This window comes from Oenanthe melanoleuca, chromosome 3 (genome assembly GCF_029582105.1).
Source record: "Oenanthe melanoleuca isolate GR-GAL-2019-014 chromosome 3, OMel1.0, whole genome shotgun sequence".
NCBI lineage: Eukaryota > Metazoa > Chordata > Aves > Passeriformes > Muscicapidae > Oenanthe > Oenanthe melanoleuca.
In genome coordinates, this window is record NC_079336.1 from 43,217,875 (window position 1) to 43,238,909 (window position 21,035).

At 38.0% G+C, this 21,035-nt stretch overlaps 2 protein-coding genes across 2 annotated transcripts in view; one reads left to right on the plus strand and one right to left on the minus strand.

Annotated features, from left to right (window-relative positions):
- Positions 1–2,208, minus strand: part of AK9 (adenylate kinase 9) — a 59,978-nt gene extending 57,770 nt beyond the window's left edge. Inside the window, exons 1-3 of the mRNA XM_056487480.1 lie at positions 2,069–2,208; positions 1,754–1,820; positions 683–812 (exon numbers count right to left, since the gene is read on the minus strand). Of these exons, the coding sequence (XP_056343455.1) occupies positions 683–799 (117 nt within the window). The 5' untranslated portion in view covers positions 800–812; positions 1,754–1,820; positions 2,069–2,208. The remainder of the gene's footprint in view (positions 1–682; positions 813–1,753; positions 1,821–2,068) is intronic.
- Positions 2,027–21,035, plus strand: part of FIG4 (FIG4 phosphoinositide 5-phosphatase) — a 48,706-nt gene continuing 29,697 nt past the window's right edge. Inside the window, exons 1-6 of the mRNA XM_056487481.1 lie at positions 2,027–2,461; positions 11,895–11,993; positions 12,203–12,326; positions 15,301–15,457; positions 16,688–16,738; positions 19,284–19,432. Coding sequence (XP_056343456.1) covers positions 2,393–2,461; positions 11,895–11,993; positions 12,203–12,326; positions 15,301–15,457; positions 16,688–16,738; positions 19,284–19,432 — 649 coding nt within the window. The 5' untranslated portion in view covers positions 2,027–2,392. The remainder of the gene's footprint in view (positions 2,462–11,894; positions 11,994–12,202; positions 12,327–15,300; positions 15,458–16,687; positions 16,739–19,283; positions 19,433–21,035) is intronic.

Below are 21,035 nucleotides of genomic sequence, written 5' to 3' on the forward strand. Positions count from 1 at the left end.
AAAACAAGGCTGGATGGGAAGCTAGGAGGGAACATAGCTGGGACAGCTGACTCTGACTGACACACAAGAATGTTCCAAAGCACATGGTGTCATGATTAGCAGAGAAAGCTGAGGAAGAGAAGGAAGTACTTTTGCAGTGATTGCATTTGTCTTCCCAAGACACCATGAAGCCTGATGGAGCCCTGCTTTCCTAGGGATGGCTGAACATCTGCCTGTCCATGGGAAGTGGTGAATGAATTCCTTGTTTTGCTTTGATCATGTGCATGGCTTTTGTTAACCCATGCGTTTCATCCCTTTTACCCTTCTGATTCTCTGTCCCACCCACCAGGGTGAGTGAGCAAGAGGCTGTGTGGGGTTTGCTTGCTGGTTGGGGTTAAACTACCAGAAAAATAAAAACAATCCAGTTATCAATGTCAAAAAATGAGAAACATTTTGAGCAATGTGCAACTTTTAAGTACAGTAATAACATTTTAACTGCAATTGACTGGTCACTGAAGGCAAAAACTAGCCTCATTAAATGACACAAGAATTTTTACCACCCTCTGCAGGATTTGAAGAGTGGCAAAAGTAAAAAAACTAGGTATTTGACCCTTTTGATAGCACTGGTAAACTAATATTTTGAAAGGAAAAGTAAAATTATTAGCAGTATATCTGGAAAAAACCCTTCTATCAGACATCTTACTGGCTTTCCAAAGACAATTAAGCAAGTGGGTTTGGACAACAGAAAAGATCTTTCAGCTTCATCTTCATCAAAGAAGTCTGTAAAGGGCTGAGCTTGTTTTTCCTCTTGTGAAGCCATGTGTTTTCTAAGGCTAGAAGGAAAAAAAGAATTTATTATAAAGGACAGTAGTTACATGTGTAAAATGACCTTAAAATGGAACTGAATTACAAGGTAAATGGATTTGTAAAAAAAGAAAGCTTTTATAAGACGAAAAGGTACTTAGAAAACATATACAATGCACCATCAAATGAAAGAAAACCCACTTCTGAAAAACAAAGGACTGCTGGAACAACCCCTGACCACCAGCTGTTGATGACTTCCTCATGACTCTCATATTGCTTGTTGCTCTTTCTTAGTTGTTTTGTTGACTTTTTCCTTCCTGCTCCAATTACCACACAATTGCGACTTCTCTCTGGTGCCTGAAATGGGCCATGGGCCTGCCAAGGCCTTTGGTTTTGTGCTTCAGACACAGAAGGGTCCTGTCATGGTCAGTGGAACTCTATGTCCACACAGGCAGGTACATGTGGAATTAAATCACAGTTCATGACCTCTTCCACCATCCTTTCATAAATCTCAGCTCTTCCAGGAATGCAGGCAGTAGCAAGTCCAGCGCTGCACAACAAATTAAAACCTAAACAAATTTCTAATTAAGGTAAGTTGGAGGAAAATTTGTGTGGACCTTTCAAACAAAATGGAGGCCAAAATATGAGAAACTTGCTGAAGTTTGTCTGGAAAAGACGAAACAAAACCTCAATGTCCTTAGAGGGCCACTGCAATCTCACAGCCCCAGCAAAACCCACACGCAACCATCCAACCCACCACAGCCCCACACAACCCCCAGTCACTTTTAAATTAAACTAAAAACTTCAACTAAAAAAAACCGACTTCAGGATGAGATTCTGAAAAAGTTTATATTTAGAAACATCAAGCCCAAATGTTCAGGCAATCTTGCATTAAACATTTTAATATTAAAAAAAGAAAAATACCACTACATGCGAACCAACTCCCCTATTGCCCCGACAGAAAACTCACCAGCTGAGCTTTACCTGCCATTCCCAGCAGTCTCGCTCCTTCACAAACCTTCACAAGGGTCTATTTCCTAACAGACAAAACCACCACAACCAAAACAAAGAATTAAACCAGGGGCACACACCCAGGGCGGCGTCCCGGTGGGAGCCCCGCCGTGCGCGCTCCCGCCACCGTCCCGCGCGCCTCCGCTGCCCGGGCAACGGACGCGCCCCGCCCCTGCCGCTGGCTCCGCCCTCTGAGGGGGGGGCGAGAGAGGCCCCACCCACACAGCTGACTGGGCGGGGCTGCGGAGCTGTTCCTGGTGCTGACCGCGCTCACCCGGCGGGGAACGCTTCCCGGCGGGAGCAGCGGGTGCGGATGCGGTGGCGCCGCCGCCTCGCTGCCCCCGGTGCCTCGCTGCCGCCGCCGCCGCGCCCGGAGCCGCCGTTACAGGGAGGCCGCGCGTGACGCGGCTCCGCGACGCAGGCGCGCTCTCGCGGCCCCCCGCGGGCGCGCCTGCGCGTTGCCGCGCGGGCACTTCCGGGTTCCCTCGGTGCTGGCGGTGGTTCCCCGCTCAGCCCCGGCGTGTTCCCCCGGCTCCGGCTGTTCCCGGGGTGCTCCCGGGGTGTTCCCGGGCAGCCCCCGCCGCGCCTCGGGGCTGCCATGCCGGTGGCGGCCGCCGCCCCCCTGATCAGCTCCGTGCAGAAGCTGGTGCTGTACGAGACCAGGGCTGTAAGTAGCGTCCCCTCCGCCGCCGCCGCAGGTCCCGGGGGGATGTCCCGCCCCACCCCCGGCGTGTTGGCTCGGCCCTGCCCGGAGCTGCTGCCTCGGCGGGGTTGCAGCTTGTCAAAAACAACGCCTTACCTTTCTTTTCCTGTGTTGGGATCTGGTTCTTTTTGGTCCCACATTCAAAACATCCCAAGAAGTAAGAAAAAGGAGGTTTTGAATTCTTGTTTTCATTGTGTCTCTGCCTCTGCAGAGTTGAGCGAAGGAATGGCCTGTGACAGGCAGGTCAGCGCAGGGCCGGGCTGGGAATGAAGGCTGGGCCCCTGCTTGCTCTGTCCTGTCACGCAGCCAGGAGAGCAGTGCTCCCCCGTGCCAGGGGGAGTTAAAACTGGACAGCTGAAAGTGTCCGGAAATAATATTTGGATTGAGAGTGGCTGAAGTGGTTACCACCTGCCCCGACCTGCTTGCTGCTTATGACACACTTCAGTCCTCCTTGTCTGAATGGCTGGTGAAACAGCTTCCAAAGTTTTCGGTCTGACCTCTATAAGTAAGCTCTTGAAGATTTTCAGCATTCCTTACATCCTGATGCAGAAACTGTAGGCATGTGTTATTCAAAATACTTTTTTGTCATGGGCTAAGTGGATTGGAGGCTGGAGTGGTAATTGCTGCTTTGGCCATGTGATGAGCACAGTGTGAGTCAGAAGCCAATTCTTGGTGTAAATACCACTGTGTTTACCGTTCCTTAGCTCCCAATCAAATTTCTTTGTGTTTCATAGTGTGTTGGTTTCTCCCTTGTTTCATAATATGTTTGTTTTCTTTACTTGAGGTGGTTTTGTATAGGGTTAGGTAACATGGCTTTAAATGTAAGTTAGGTCTAATTTCAGATTCAGATGTTACCTGTACTGATAACAAGAAAGATTATTTATGCACTGAAGCCCCTTGGAGACTTCCCAAAATGTCACAGATGCAAGAATGATCTCAATATAAATAGGAATCTGACTTACAGCTTTGCTTCTGTCAGAAGTAGGTTTGTGCTTTTGTGATAATTCCCCACTGAACAGCCTATGAAATAGAGAAGGATTAAAGCATGCAGAGTTATTGGTACAAGTAAATTTTTAAAATGAAGGTTACACTCCAGAAAATCTTTCCAGAGTGTTACTTTTTTACCTATGCCTAAATGAATTTTGAAGGCTACCTTATTTATCTTTTCTCATTGTTGTTGGTAAAGGCTATTTTTTGTCCTATTTTCAGCTAAATTGCTGTTATACATGAGTAGGGCACTAGGCAAATGTGATTTCTGAATCAGGTCCTGTATTACTCAGTTTAGTCGGTCTTGGCTCACAACTCATGCTACATCTCAGCTGAGATTTGGCTTCTTGTGGCTGGCATGTGTGGATACCTGGCCCACTTCTCTCTGAGCTGTGAGGCTTGGTTGCTGAGAGACAACGTGCTGTGTGCAGGGCAAATATTGTGCTTTGGAGTTCTGTCAGCCGTCTGCCATTCTCTGGGCCTCTCCAGCTGATCCTGTTCTTTCAGGAACCATAGTCTTTTACATCTGGCCAGTGGTAGCTGGCAGTCTCTGCCTGAATGGATGGATTTGTCCATGCTGTGCTTTGTTCAAAATTCAGTGAGGGGTAGATCCAGCAGTCCTGATCACTCCAGGAGGCAAGATGGTTTTCAACAGCTGTGCAGAGCAATGGTTTGTGCATGAGCATGTTTGAAATGTCTCAGCTGAGCAACGGCATCTCAAAGCTGTTACTTCAGTCACTTCTTGTGAGTGATGAAAACAGAATTATTCCCTGAGTAAGGTTTTGTTCTTACTTTTAAAGAAGTATAAATTGAAGCACTTTGTGGTTTGATATTCAAGTTCTAGTAATTTTTTCAAACGAACAATTCTGTAGGAATCATTTTGGTATGATTATTTGAAAATACTTGATGGACTTAATAAATGCATAGACTAAGGGATGTTAGAAGGGACTTCTGGAACACACCAAGTCAAGCCTCCTGCTCAAAGCAGCTTCAACAAGCATATTGCTCAGGATTGTGTGCAGCTTAGTTTTGAATACATTCAAATATATAGGTTTTACAACCTCTGCAGACCACTTGAAAGAGTTTTGTATCTCTTATCTGCACTTCCCTGTTACATGGTTTTACACAGCAACAAGATGCTGCCAAAGCTTTCTGAAGGCTGAGCAAACCTAAACCCAGTTCTCTCAGCCTCTCCCAGCACATCATATGCTATGTCCTGTGGATCAAGTAGAGAGCTCTCTGCTGGAATCACTCTGGTATATCAATGTCCCTCTTGTACTGGGGAGCTCAAAATTGGACTTCTGGTTTGTTCAGTCACTCTTACACCACATGCAGTGTCATGTTGTGCTGCTGACAAACTTCTTCTCCCCGAGGTATCCCATGCCACCTCCTTTGCATAAGAGCTCACAATCATGCAGTTGCCAGCTGTGGCAATCATTAGGACAGCATAAGCATTATTCAAAAATAAAAATTAACAGCTTTCTTCTGTTTCAGGTTGCTCTTCTGATTTCCCTAATGCCTAATTTTCTAGACTTGCTAGATCCAGCATGTAGGATTTGGAATTGTCAGATACAGACTAACATGAGACTGAGGCTGTATCCTAAGATTTCTGGTGCAAAGAAGGAATGATTTAAGTTGTCAGCTGTGGGAGAAACAGTGAAGTTTATACTGGTCATACAGCTTATTCCTGTAAAATCCCTGTGTTAAAGCATGAAGAGATTAAATGGATGAGGAAGTGGAAAAAGTGGAAATTGTTTATAAAGAGTTTCTTTGTTTGGGTTTCTTTTTAGATAAAAATACAATAGTGTTATTGAAGTAAAAAAGGATAGGCTCTGCTAGTGTTATTGGACTCAAATGAGACACTGCAAGAGGTGAGGAGAGCTGAATTCATGGTGTCAATTGAATTAAGAGAGAACCAAATTCTATATTTTTTATTAATGTTTATATTTAGGTTAGTTGCTGAAACCTACCTTTTCAAATGATGCTTTGGTTCAATAAATACCACAGAGATGTTAACTGTATCTCCTGATTGTCCTAGGAAGTTGAAAGCTTGCTTGGAAGTAGTCAGAAAGATGAACTGAAGGTTTTATTCAGATCAATGTCAATTATCTTTCTTTTTATGCATGTATTGATCATTGAAATGCACACCAGAGGGCACTAAAGATATTTGAGCACGATGACTAATAAAAGACAAAAGATATTTTCCTCTCTTCTTCAGGAGAAGATGGAACTTTTGTGTTTCACCTAGATGAAGCCCCTACACCTGAAAGCTGTAGGTTAATTCACTGCAAATTACCATTCCCATGAGACAATGTGACATTGAGCAAGGCAATTTGTGTTGCTGCTCTAAAGTCATATCACTTGCCTATCTTTCAGGATATTATGAGGCTTAATTAATAGTATTTTATTCCAATCAGGTTCTTTTACAGTCTCCATCTCCACAGTATCCAAATGACTTGCACAAGCTTATTAAGTAATGTGACTGGCATAATTACCTGTAGATATTTCTGCTCTTTATTCACCAGAGAAAACTATGGGCATTTGTTTTATATTAAATGTAGTTTATTCTAGTCATAACTGTAAAGATATTTATATTAAAAACTCCAAAGGTTGCATATTTAATGTTGAAGTCAATCTGTGGACAATTTGGAGAAACTTCAATGTAGAATATGATTTACAGAAAAAACTATAGAATTTTTACTGACTTATGAAGTGCACTGATTTATATAGATGGGTATCTTACACATTTTAAAAATGTTGAAAATAGTGAACAGCCTACTGGGCAACCATTAGCTATCAAATTTACTTTGAGCATGAATGTACTGAACGGGGGGTGAAGAGGAAGTGAGTAACAAGAATAAGGTTATGAAAAAGGGATCAATCAGTGTTAAGGTAAAAATAAAATTAAATATACTAAACAGTGAAATGACTGAATATTTTCAAATCACTCAAGTCAAGGGTGGTGCTGTGACATGACAAATGGAATATTTAATCCATTCTGAAGTCTTGCATATAGGAAAGTAATTGCAAATTCAAGCAGATGATATAAAACACTTTCTAGACTTAGAAAGATTGTTAGATTAACTGTTAGATTAACCTGGTTGTATTGCACATTTTAATCTAAAAATTAGATGGCCTTATGTGTTTAAATCAATTCCTCTATTGAGATGCAGTGCCACACGGAAAATCTCTGGCTTTGTTATGGAAGGAAGAAACTTAGTAGAGAAATTGGTAGATAAATTAGTGTGGAGTGAATGAGGAATCATCTGATAGGGATGATTTTTTTTCAAGTAATGTTTTTAGGACTGATGTACTGAAGCACTTTCATTAATGTTATTAGTTCAAAATGTGGACCACCTCTGAGTAGTCTTTTAAGGTATTGTAAATAATTAGGATAATCAGAGCGCAATAAAGCAAGAAATGGTGATGATCCTCAGAAGTAGATAAAAGAAATCATTTGAAGTATAATGATACACTATAAAAGTTCATGCACCTTACCATAGATTACACACCAGTGAAAGTTTATTGAGAGTTTATCAGATTTATCAATCGGTTTATCAGTTCAGAAGCAGCAGAGGAGAAGGAGGAGGATCTGAGTATTTTTTCAGAAGGAGTGGGAGGATTGAGCTGCTGATGAATTACAGCTCTGAAAAAGAGATGTGGTTATTTGTGTATGGTTATTAATGAAAAATACTAATGTATCTCTAGAATAAACCTTATATGGTATATTGTGTAGATTTACAGTCCATATTCATCTAAGAAACAAGAATTCAACCAGGAATAGATCCATTGAAGGTATGCTGAGTTAAGATACATGCTAGTGATGTCTTGGGGGGAGCAAAGGAACAGCAAGACTTCTTTAGTCTATTGAAGTGAGTACTGAAAAGGCATCCACTTACTTACTTTTCTGAAAGCATTCTAGCAGAATAGATGCTAAAGAGCAAATAATATTTAGCTAAAGAAAAATGTATAGAAGATAATTAATAAATTTAGCTGAGAATTAGAAGGGAGAATCTTGAGGAATCCTTCCATGGATTAGCAAGAGAAAAGTCCTGTTTGGGACCAAAAAGCTTTGGTTGCCTTGGGACAAAAGGAATTCACTGAATTCTGTGGCTTGTAAGATGCAGGATGGGTACCCATTCCTACATGCCTAGGGAGTGGTGCTTGGCAGCATATGTTCTTAAAACATCTCATGTTGAAGGAGCTTCTTTTGAAGAACTCCAACAGATTATGGCAAGCAGACAAGTTTGCTTTTCCAGGTACCTCTCTTTGTACCTTATCATGTCTTCCTTTCTTCATGTCATTCTGCCAGTTTCTATGAGAGATGAAAGACAGGCACATCCAGAATTACTCTAGGTTCTGTAGAAAGAAGGAACAGAGTGGAGTTTTTACATTGAGGTGTAATTATACTATGATTCTATTTTAATGGTCAGTAAATTACGTACATTCTCTCCAGGTCAAGTCTGTTTTGCCTGTAATGGTCAGTGTTAAGCAATCTTTCTGTTCTGACTCATCACCTTTTTCATCTTATTTTCTGTGCCTGTTCTGTTGAGGAGGAGGAGTGAGAGAGCAGCTGGGTAGGGATCTGGCAAATGGCCCAGTAGAACCCACTTCTTCTGGGCTTTGTGTTTTTAGACAAATCCATGGTCTCAACAGGCATCATTTGCAAACTTTTTGTCTATGATCATAAGTATTTTCTTAATGCTATTTGCAGACTTTAAAACTGGCTGTATTAGTGCACTGCCTATATTTCAACTTGTAGTATATTTTTGTACTTTACATACCTTTCCTGCTGATTAAGCTGTTTGTAGGTTTTTAACTGAAGATTGAAAAAGTTTTTTGCTGTGCTAGCATTCCTTAATCATAATTAGTCTATACAAAGAAGCAAATCATAATTATAGACTCAGAGTTCTAAGAAGCAATCTTAAAGGAAAAAAGGGGGAAAAAAGAAGTGAGCAGAATGTTTGATTTCAGAACTAGTATCCTGCCATTAAAAAAAAACAACAAATCGCAGTAAGAAGTCTTTTTATTTTGTTTAGGCTCCTTTTAGAAAAAGCTGTTTTGTTTGCTTTGGCTGAATCAAAAGATTGATAAAAGATGGTGTAAAGCCTTTCAATTAGATTGCTTTGGTTAAAACTCAGTCCCAGGTGGAAATGACTAATGACTGTTCCTATCTTGTGGTTGCTTAGTGATAATTGTGCAATAAATTAAGCTTCAGTCCAGCTCTTGTAGCTGCCTGGTGTGTTGCCATGGTTGGTAAAATGTGCTTGTTAACAAATTTCAGCAAAGGCCAGGGGCAGAGCAAACCTGGAAACAGCATGGGTCACCTCAGGTGTGGTTGGTGGGCTCTGGCCAGAGCAGGGTGAGGGAGCCAGAGTTTCTCCTGGAAGAAGTACTTTGTTGGTCAAGGTTGCCTGTTTATCTAAATGCACTGGCTGTGCTGTGGAGTGGAACACAAGTGTCTTGAGACATTTGGAAAATGCTTCAAATTATTCAGTTCAACTTAGTAATAAACAGAATGAAGTAATAAGTATAAATACTCCCAGAAAGGTTTCCATAGCTTTTTCTCTTTTTTTTATTGTAACAATTTCTGTTAATCAAAAGAGTTGTAAACACTACAACACATTTTAGCTTTGATTAATTTTACAATTATATTACAACCATAGAAATTTATTTGCTATTATGTGCTCGGTGTTATGTTGATTTGGTATTTTTCTTTATAATTTCCTAGTATTCATGTGATGGGAAATATAATTGCAGCACATGTCACTAATATGGTTTTATTTGTGCTCTGTGTCATCCAGTAAGAGAGACCTATTTATTCATTAGATGCACAAATTAGGTAGCAGAAACAGCTAATGCTGAAGTGTCTTTTTTGTGTATTTTTTTTCTTCATCATTAATTTTTATGCAATCTTTGTTTTTCTTTCAGATCTTGAAGGTTGAATATGAGTGGGCATATGAGACTGTTTTTCACATAATTCTGAGCTTATTAGCCAGTCCTAAAAATTTCCCAAGCAGAGGTCTATTTTGGGTTCCTAGTTTTGAACCCTTGCACAGATTCAAAATTTTTTGCAGATGTTTCCTTTATTACTTCCATAAGAATATCCTCTAACATGCAGTGGATAAAATGCCCATTTGCTAAATAGAGTTTTCTTATTGCCTGCCTTATTTTAAATCCATTGATGCTCAGGTTTGATCCTGCTCTCAGCTGATCTTCCTTAATCCATTACACAGTCTGGCTCTCCAGCTTAAACCCTGTAAATTAGTCTTTAAATTACTTCAGAGAGCCTGTTAAGTACCATTCATTATGGTGGTTTCTGCCTTGGTCTGCAGGTACAATTACTCCTCATGTAATCTAACTCTGCTGCTGTTCTAAGCAGCAGCAGCAGCACCTAATGCTGGCCCTGTAGCTGTGCACAGCCTTCTATTGCAGCTGCCAAGGTGATGTGAGTAATGCATTCCTCATAGCACTTCTTTATGTTTTGTTGGTTAATTAAAATGGAAATGGAGAAGTATGCAGTTGAACTTCCTTAAGTAATAGCAACTCTATATCTGCCTCTCTCTCTCTCCCTCCCTGCCCCCCTCCCCCTATGTGTTATGTGTATTCCAATTTTAAATTGTGCTCTATGGCCCAAACTGCCATTGGGAAAAGCATCTTAAAGTTGTACTCTCCTATTTTTATTTGGTGTTATTTGCTGGTAATCATAGGTGTCACTTTAGGAAGAAATTGCACTCATTTAGTGTTCTGGACATAGTGGGATATCACTGAGCTGTTCTGCAGTATTATGGAATACTAAGAATTGTTTGCCTTTAACTAACGGTTTTATACTTATTTAACTTATCTGAGAATTACAAATATATTTCCCTCTACCCATTCAACTTTGCTGCATAAGAAAAAAATGGTGTAATGGCATGATCAAAGCAAGTGTCTGTTTGGGTGGTTTGGTGTCTCTTGCTGATGGTGAGCAATACCAGCAGAAGAGCTGTACCATTTGGTGTCATGCACTGTCCTTATGATTTTCCTCCTGGGAAGCAAGAGGTTGGCACTAAGGGATCCCCTGAGGAGCCCAGACTGGGGAGTCTGGGCTGTGCACTGCAGCACATCATTGCTGAAAAAAGCTCTGTAGGAAAAGCTTTCCTGTTGCAAAATGCTGCCTCAAAGGCTTCAGTGAAGGAGTGTTCTGATGGCATATGAATTTGAAGGGCCTGCTTACTGTCATTTGGAAGTAAAAGCAAAAATTACCACTTAGCACAGTAATGTCAGTGTACAAGGTGGAGCCAGAAGTTGGTGGTGTTTCCTTTTATGGCTTTTAAAGTTAAGTATTTTATTTTCCTATTTAGAGCTTACTGAATGTCTATGTGCTTTTGTGAATTCAAGGAAGCTGAAGAGGGCTTTAAGTTTTTCGTTCAGCTTAAATATTTTGAGAGTAAAGATTCTTAGCATCTAATTGGTATAACTTGTGAAATGGTGAGGTTTGTATGAATACGGTTATTGATTTCCTTTCCCACATCCTAAATCCATGTGACTCTTAGAGTTAAGACCTAACGCATAGATCCACATGAATTTGCCATGCTTTCCTACTAGGCTGAGCATTAATAATGAGTTCCACCTTGCTGTGCTAGCATCACACTGATGAAATGAATTAGAAAAAATGAGAGCTGCTTTTAAAAAGTCAGTCCTGCAACCAATGCTTATTGTTAATTACTCTAAATGTAGAAATATTTATAGTTTGATCTCCTTACATGAAAAATGGACATACTACATGTTTATCTGTGGTCATTCTTTCATATTTTAAATGTGAAATAAAGCTAGTAGTTTTTTAAACAGTCATTAACCAGAAAATTACAGTTTTCTGGAAGAACATTGTTGAGAAGACTATCATAGCAAGTATGAATAAAAATAGAAGAAAACTTGCAGTACTGAAGTACTTACAATTTTGCAGTGCTTAGTATGGATCAGAAAATAAATGGAAAGGAGTACAATATAGCAACAGTTTTAGATCATGAAAAGTTAAAAGCTCATTTAATTTGCTAAATTTTACAAAGCAAGCGAAAAGACAGTAATGGCTGGGGCAGGGTGTGGTTGGACAGTACCTGGTGTAAGTAACAGGTTCTCTAAACAGGTTTAACCTTTGATTTTAATTTTTTTTTCCTCCTTGTACAAAGGAGAGAAAGAGGTATTTTAAGTTGTAGAGGTTATTGTACACAAATATACCTACCTAAGATGCTGATGTCTGAACCAGTTTATTAACAGTCCATATGGATTATTGCATATTTGATGTTAGTAGGAATGAATCTAGTCTAGACAATATGTAAAGGGCATTGCTAATGTCTTACATGACACTGAGTCTTCATTGTTTTATCTTGTAAAATATTCTGACTTATTTTGTTGGTTTTCTTCTATGTAGCGGTATTTCCTAGTTGGAAGTAATCCTGCAGAAACCAAATACCGTGTTTTGAAAATAGATCGCACTGAACCAAAGGATTTGGTTATAATTGATGACAAGGTAAGTGCCTCTGTATTTACTTGCTGGATGCTTTTCCCAGTTGTTTCAAATAATGCTGGTTACTTGTTGGTAGCACTGAAATGGAAAACAAAGAATGTAGAGCAGTGGTTTATTGTATATTTCACAGATTAAGAAAATTCTGATATTCTGTGACGTGAAATAACATCTAACTACCAAATCAGTAACTTTTGTGACTTTTTATTTTAAAGCATGTTTATACGCAACAAGAGGTGAGGGAACTTCTCGGGCGGTTAGACCTGGGAAACAGAACAAAGATGGGGCAGAAGGGCTCTTCTGGGTTATCTCGAGCTGTCTCTGCTTTTGGGATAGTAGGTAAGTGCTTTTATAAATATAAAAAAAAAAATAAATTAAAATATAAAGTGCTCTTATATATATATAAGATTTTATAAAATCTTTTGTTATTTTGTTATTTTGTTATTGTGGCATGCTGTATATATTTCTGTCTCCTCCTGATTTTATTTATTTATAAATAAAAAGGATTTAGGATAAAGAGGATTTAAAAACTTGTCATGCTCAAAAGTAAGTAAGTTTCTGTGCATTTTTTGAAAACAAGTGGTCAGTACAGGGGTGAAAGTTGTGTGACCAGTCTTTTCTCTGTCACTAAGGGACGTATCTAAGAAGAAGCCAAACTCTAGAAACTTGGTTGATATTACCAAACTCAGCTGATCTTAGAATACAAATCATGTGGAACCTGGCTCCTGAATTCCAGAGCTTACAAAATGCTTTTTAAAAAGAAAATGAAAGTCAACATTCTTTATTAGGCTATACTTCTTTATCACACACTATTCAGAAAGATGACTTTTCTTCTTAGTTAACTTCTTGCAGTGACATATTTAAAGATTTCTTTTTCATGTTTGAACAAGTACAGCTGACTGGTATGTCAGCTGAATTTTAAAATACTGCTCAGCTGTCCTCAAGCATTGTTTCAAGGATTTAATAGCTTCTAACTTCATCTGAAAGTCACTACTTTCCTGCCTATTGTCAGATAACTGAGGTCAGTATATTGATGGCTGATGTCTCTAAAGTAAATGTTAAGGTGTGCTGTGACACCTCTCAAGAATACTTTGTGGTTTATTAGAGTCAATATACACCTGGACATTTAAAGCCAAAGCTGTAGAGAAAGTGGAGGATGCAATTACTTTAAAGGATGCTCCTGAATTTTGCATAGCAATCGAAACAAAATTCTCTTCTAATCCAAAGTGGCAAATTAAGCAGACTTTCTTCTTCATTCATTTTGCCTGTGAAGTGTTTTGGAACTTGCCAATGCATCCAGCTTTTCAGAAACTCCTCAGATGGTGTTTATGTTTTTTACTGATTTAAGAGTATTCATAACATGGGTAAACCTAAAGGAGCTTCAAACAGCCTTGCAGCCTTGGGGGCTTTTTTGCATGAGCCATCACTACTCACTATCTAAATATGTGATAAATGTTTGGTTGGAAAGTGGTTGCAATCAATTAAAATCAATTAAAAATCCCGATTGTATGACTGTTTATATGTGCTGTTCATAACAGGAAAGTTTCTATTCTATATTGGTTAACAGATATGATGTGTGTATTTCTAGGTTACTCTAGAAGTAACAGACTATCAGATTATATACTTCCAAATTACATGAGTCAGACCATATCCGCATAAACATGTAATTTGAGGGAATGCAACTGGTTCTTTATTTCTGCCTCCTGGCTCAGGTCAGAAGAATAGGGTTATTTTTTCTAAAATTGTAAAGAACAGCTTTGTTCTATGCTCTAGTTATTTCATTAACCAGATGCAGTACATTCAGTGTGCTCAGAATGGGGGTGCTGATAGGCTGGGTTGTGGTTTATTGTGTAATGTTTAAAAGTAGAAATTGCTTTTAAAGGGAGGGAACTAGGCCAAGGAGAAAGGCTCAGTTCCTTATCAGACTTTGGTATAATGTTTGGTGAAGTTCTAAGGGCAGAGGCTGTTCACATAAGTGATTTTAGTACCTGGAGGATACAGGAAGAACTGTGACTACTATTTAACAGCTGAAATTCAATAGTCTACTTCAAATGGAAGGTTTGTTTCTTATTGTCAGCAGGGCCTCTTGTCTTTGTGTAGGTGAGAGCATTTTTCCAAGGGGGGCTAATAAGGTGGAAGAAAAGATTGCAGTTCATTCGATCACGTTGCAGCCTCCAGCAGTGACAGGGAGGAAAATGTGTGCTCTCCTCATCCTTCTTCTTTACTGTGTAATGCAAAGCTAAAAGAATCGAGTATAAATGCAAGGAAAACTATGAATTCTGAGGGTCCATTTGTATCATGTCATCATCATCATCACCACCTCCGTCTCCAAACTCATTTATTTGTTGATAGTGCAGTAGTGAGTAAGTTTCAAGCTCTCAGTAGCCTATCAGAGCAGTTACCTCCAATAGCCAATTAATGTAATTTAGTACTTATTAAAGCATATTACTGCTGTACTATACTGTATTAGTAACACTTTTGAGTTCAGGGATGGTTACGTATTTCTGTTTTTCATTTGAATTTCTAGATTTGTGTTGTATTTAAATGTTTGTTAGACTTTTTCCTAATCATATATAATAGAAGTATCTAAAGAAGGCACTCCATGAAGAAGCATGGCTATACCCTGCAGGGAATGAGGGTGGAGGCTGCAGAAGCCATCTTTTTATAGGCAGTAAAACCAGACACTGCCTGTTCTACCTTCTTAGCCTTCTGCATTTCAGCAGGGTCAAGTGTTGATATCAGAGAGAGGAAACAGGGAGAAAAGGAATACCCCTGATACTCTGGCTGATTTGGGGAAGATGCTGCTCTAGTCAAGGAATTCAGTTCCCTGCTGTTAAGGAGAGAGAGCACAAAGGTGTTGTTTTACCCAAAACTACTTTTGCTGTTCTATGTCCCTTTCCAGCAGAGAATACATGACCCTGAAAGTCTGAACGTGGAGTCTGGGATTCTTCCTTACCCTGGAAAATTAACCTTTTGGTATCTGAACTAGAGTATGCCTCACTCTGAACAGAGTCCTATCTATCAAAAGCAAATACAAGTATGTTAAGTAGACAGAAACATAGTCCAAATTTTCAGTGTCCAAACTGCTACCTAGTATTAAAAGTACCCACAATGGGAGGGGAAATAAGTAAAAACTATTTATTTCATTGCTTAATGGGACTGAATTTTAAGACTCCGAGTGTATATATATAACATTAAGAACAAATAAAAATTCTTTGAAGTCTTGAGGCAAATCTGATACTGGGTTGCTGAATATGTTTTGTCAAATAAACACAAACATGCAACTGAAAGCATCTTAATGCTGTTTCAACAGGTTTTGTCAGGTTTTTAGAAGGCTACTACATTGTGTTAATAACAAAAAGAAGAAAAATGGCTGATATTGGAGGTCATGCAATATATAAAATAGAAGATACAAATATGATCTACATTCCAAATGACTCTGTAAGAGTCAGTCATCCTGATGAGGCCAGGTAAATAATGCTGGTAATCAGTGTGTACTTTTTGAATATTTTCTAAACAATGTTGAACTGAAACTGCAAACTTCAGTCATGGGTTTTTTGTATTATTATGTCATTCAAGCCATTTTATCTTGTTGGATGGAAAATAGGCTACAAATTCTGTGACCTGTAACCTGGAGAGTAAATACAACTGTCATAGTCTTCTAGGGTTTATTGTCTACATCTCCATGTTACAGCTAAGTTTAGCAAATCTGCACCAAGAAGTGTCAAATACAAACATTGTTCCTGCAAGGGCAAAGTAGTGCTAATATTGTATAATTTGGGGCACTGTTCTTTGTTTAATAGCTCTTGCATGATGTTAATCTCACCTAAGAGATCTTTTGTGCCCTTTAAAAGTGCTGAATAGATTTTTAAATGATTCTGTGTTGTCAGAATCTCATGAATGTTGCAGTTGTAAGGGGTGGTGAAGATTCACTGGTAAGTTTAACTGCTTTCTTCTTTTCAGGGACTTATTTATGAAGAGAGAAATTTGAGCCTTTATGTTTTTATCAGGGTAGGGCAATAGCAGGCAACTGGTTTCAATAAACTGCTTTTCAGTCTGTACTAAGTGTGAATAGTCAAAAAGTGATAGTTTATGATAAACTCATGTGAACCAAGCCAGTAGTAAATATTAAAAAAGCTTCCTCTTTAAGATAGGATTGATCACAGACCTCAGTCTCTCATCTTAGTGTGCAGTAGACCATGTTATCTACCCTACATATTTATGGCTAGCCATTTTATTATTAATAGATAATGTAATGATTTCTTTTGGGAGTTTACAAGGCTATGACAGATTTTACTAGATATTTCTTTTCTTGTTCATTTGTTTGAGAGTAATTGAAAAAATTATTTCTTTTGTTGTGTTTTTGAGAGTTTTCTTGTTTAAGTCCTGAAAATTTTGATATGCATAAGTGGAAAATAGAAACACAACTTTACAATTGCTTAAAGAAACAGAGTATGTATATGAGGAGACATTAGTTTTGGTTGTTTTTGGTTTTTTTTTAAAGGGTATTTGATTTATTAAATCCATTTGCTGACATTCTACAGTAATTACCTGTCAAAACAATTACGGTAAGATAAGAAGGGAGCATAGGGCAAGAATCAATATTTATGTGTAGTTTCTTCTGTGATCCTCTGAATGACTTCTTATGGTCTGTCTGGTTAAAATAATAACTTTTCATACAACTTGTATTATTTTGCTAGGTATCTGAGAATCTTTCAAAATGTGGACCTTTCTAGCAACTTCTATTTTAGGTAGGTATTAGTTACTATTCCTTTTAAAAAAATGTGCACTTACACTTGCTAGAAGATTATAGGTTTTGTTTTTGATATCTGAGGTTTTTGGGTTGATATTCTGGAGAAATAAGACACATGATCATGCTGCTTTTCCATATTCATCTGTATTTTGAACCTGCTTTCTCCTTTAATCAATTGGTTAGGAATTCAGTCTCCATTAGGTTAAAAAATATAAAACTATTAATGCCATGGAAAAAAGTAGACACTGAAACTACTGTTTCCGCTGGCTGTTCAGCCTTGCCAGATTATGAACAAGTTCTCTCTTTGGAAAAGTATTATGCTTGTCTTATTATTTATTCTTTATTGATCTTATTTTCCATAAATAAAGCTATGCCTTGATTCAGGAGCAAAGGTAGAGAAATAGGTCCTCATTTAAGACACACCCTGTGTGTGGTATGTCTTTCATAGGGCTTTCTAGACATTGCAGTCTCTTGTTTGTTTCATAAATGCCATACCTAAGACAAGTTTCTATGTCCCAGCTACTATTAAGTGAGATTTGTGGGACAGCATAAAAATGGGAGAAATGTGATGATAAACCTGGCAATAGTAGTTAGAAGACTTGAAGACTGAAAAAAATAAATAAACAAAAAAATCCCTCTTGCAATTACCTAAAGGTGTGTCAGTCTAGAAGATGCTTCCTATTGGAAAATGAAGGGTTTTTGTCACAGCTGGATCTGTCATGAGAAAACTACCCAAGTTTTATGTGTGTTTCATGCTTTTCATGTGAAAGACTTTTTGTAGTATAAAACCTGAGTTTTTCTTCCATGCATTGTCTCCCAGCCCTAATATTATACAACTTCCCCCCCCCACTACCTCCTTTGCTTGGGGGTGACAAATTTGTACTGTTCTTGTGGTTTTACATAGAAGGGAAAGGGAAAATTTTATAAAAAACATGTTTATTATAAAATGAATCACAGAAAGGTTTGGGCTGGAAGGGACCTTACAGATCATCCAGTTCCAACCCTACTGCACTCACTACAGAATTTCCTCTTAAGTCTCTCCAGTTTTAGTTTAAAACCATTCCCCCTTGTCTAATTACCCTCTGCCCATGTAAAAAGTTGCTCTCCTTTTTTATAAACCCCTTTCAAGTAGGGGAAGCCCATAGGGAGATATTCCCAAAGACTTCTTTTTTCCAAGCTGAAACTGTAGAATTAAGATAAATTACGTATTTAAAATTTCTTGTACAGAAAAAAATGAGTAAGAAAATGACTTATACAAAAGTATGTTTTTGGCACAAATCCTGTGTGGCATAAATGAAAATTGCTCTACTGGCAGATAATTTACTGTTTATGTTTTATTTTTCATTAAAATAATTTTTTTCATAAAACAATTTTGTGCTCTGTGTTTTAACTGCATATTTAGCCTGATTTTCACTTTCAAAAGGAGAAGCATAGGATGATACTAATATTCTTTCTTATTGTTTAGAATCTTTTTCATTTATCAGCTTCATTTAAATTGTTCTTGGCTAAAGCATAATACATTTTTCTGCATGATTTTTACATAATTCCTGAAGAAAATTAGAAATCAGTTATAAGAAAACATTTGGTCTGAGAGGAGAGTGGGAAAGCAGCCTGAACCTGTCACTTGCTGGGATCCTGTTTAAAGGTTGTGTTATATGCAAACAGAGCATTCTACAGACTTTTTTTTTTCCCCTAACGGATGGGTCAGGACATTATTATGGAAATATGTGGATGCATGGGTTAAACTTTGTTATTATTAGTAATAAATCTAAATGTCTAATGTTTAAATAATTTTTTAACTCTTTAGTGCATATCTAGAACTTATGTGAGGGCCAGTAATCACTGATGCTGTCTTAGACTAAAATGGAAATATATGAGTATTTGTGATTTTTGTGTAGTGTACATTTGGTTTCTCCTTTGGAAGAAGCCTAGTATCTTTAAAAAATTAGCAATTGGTATAGAGTGTTAGTAAAAGAGATATGAGGTGGAAAATTTGTAACTATTATGGAATTAATGAAAAAAACCTTTTCTTAATTCAGCAATCCACTGCCTTATATGCATCTGTGCTGCAGTCATAAATTTGGGGACAGATACAATTTTTGTGGACCATTTTTTTGGCTGTTTTGAGTTCAGGTAGCAGTTAGAAAGTAGCAGCACTTAAATCTCAGAACAGCAAGGTTGTCAATGTATATACATATTTCTGATGGAATAGCTTTTTTAAAACCTCTGGAATGCTTCTAGGGATGTGGTGAATTAAGTTTCTTGATATGCTTTGTTCAAAAGATATGTTTAGTTTTTAGTTAAAAGAAGAATATAAACACATTTTCAGTCTTTGTAAATGGTAAACAGTTTCTGTGTTTGTAAAGCTTCTTTTGGAAATTGTTTGTATCATTTGCTATTATAGAATCAGAATCTGTGTATATTGTTCAGAAGTCTTTTCTATAAAATGGTACTGTGCTAAATAGAAGTACAGATGGAAAGTAAGGGCTTTCAGAAAATTCCTCTGCATCTACAGTTACTAATAAATGTTAACTGTCTATCAGTTACAGCTATGATCTATCTCACTCCCTTCAGTATAATCTTACTGTCCTGAGAATGCCACTTGAGATGTTAAAAACTGAAACAACCCAGACCCGACAAGAGAGTTTTGATATATTTGAAGATGAAGGACTTTCAACACAGGGGGGAAGTGGTAAGAAAACACATCTAATTAAACTGATGTTGGTCATGAGTGCCTTTGAAATATGTTCCACTTAGGTTCACTTTTGAGAAGCATAATAAAAGATTTTGTAAAGTGCCAAATACATTTCAGTTTGAACAATGTGATTTCTAGATGTGTGTAGTCATTGTTTTAAGTTACATTGCAACTGGGGAAGATGACTGAGCATTCTGACATTTTTCAGCAATTGATTACTCAACTGACTTATGAGTGTCCCAACAGGAATGACTTACAAGGAGAGTGGGAAGCAATAACTGATTAAGTACCAATACTTTTTTTTTGTTTTATATTGGAAAATACTGACAACAGAGGAACTGTATGAAGTTAGCATCATCTTACTCTAGTAACCCCTGTCAAGAAATGTAAGAAAAATTACTCATTTTGGTTGGAAACTTCAGCCTTCAGTTTGGATCTGACATACTCATAGGACTGTAAGGATAGGCAACCAGAGAGAAAGACTATTTTTTCTCCTTTTTCTTTTGTACACACACACAGAAAGTTTCTCCTGAAATTCTTAATATTGGATTTTATTCTGTTTAATGAAATCCCCATGCCCCCAAGAGGAAGATATTATTAATGTGGTCATATATATCAAGATACCAGCAACTGGTTATCAGATACTACAGTATCAGAAAGGACCATAAGGAATGAAGAGAGCAATGATTCCTCTTCTGCAAAGACTCTAATCTGGAGGATCCCTCAGGAATCCTTACAAGGATATAATCTCTTCTATGTCTTTGTATATAAACAGTAGGAAATGAATATGCCCTAACCTTGACCCCATCAGTACTGTGTGCTAGTCACCTATCTATTAACAGAATATGTGTAACAAATAGCCACCTGTCATTTAAGAATTAAATCTCGCCAAAGTAATGCTGCTAGTAGAAAGAAAGAAAGAAAGAAAGAAAGGAAAAATTGCTGACTAAGTGCTTGTGACCAGCTTCTGCTGACTGTCTAAACTCCTTCATGAAAATGTTTTGGTTACATCAATTTTCACGTTATAGTAAGTTGTGTCTAGGTAGCAATAGTTCGTTCAACAACTGCATTTTCACCTGCAGTCTTTTTCCACCTGTGGAACATTTGACTGCTGTAGTTGTCTGCTTTAATTTGCATTCATACTGCTACAATATAATTCGTCCTGTCAGAAACTTCATTTGAAAATGTGTGAAAAAATAGAGGTAATAGTATTATTGTCCTCTTTTTTCTCTTTTAAGTTTTAGATTCATTCAATTCCCTCTACCACCTTTCAGCGACAGTTGTCATCTTGGTCCTGGTATTTGAAACAGAAAAAGACTCTGATTCCAGATATATCAAAAACAGAATTTTAATTTGCAGGTCTACAATAGCTGTGCTTCTTGGTGTTTGTGCAAATTAGGAAAAATGTGTTGAATTATGTGAAAAAGGATTGATGTGCATGATCTTCCAGAACTTAGTAGGTAATTAGACATGACCCAGAGCTGAGAAGCTTATAAAGTCCTCCTGTAAGAGCATTTTTGCCTAAACTGGAATTCACAACTTTATTTCCCTTATCAAATCCCTTGATGCTAGCATGTAGAGATCTCTTTTCAGTACTGAA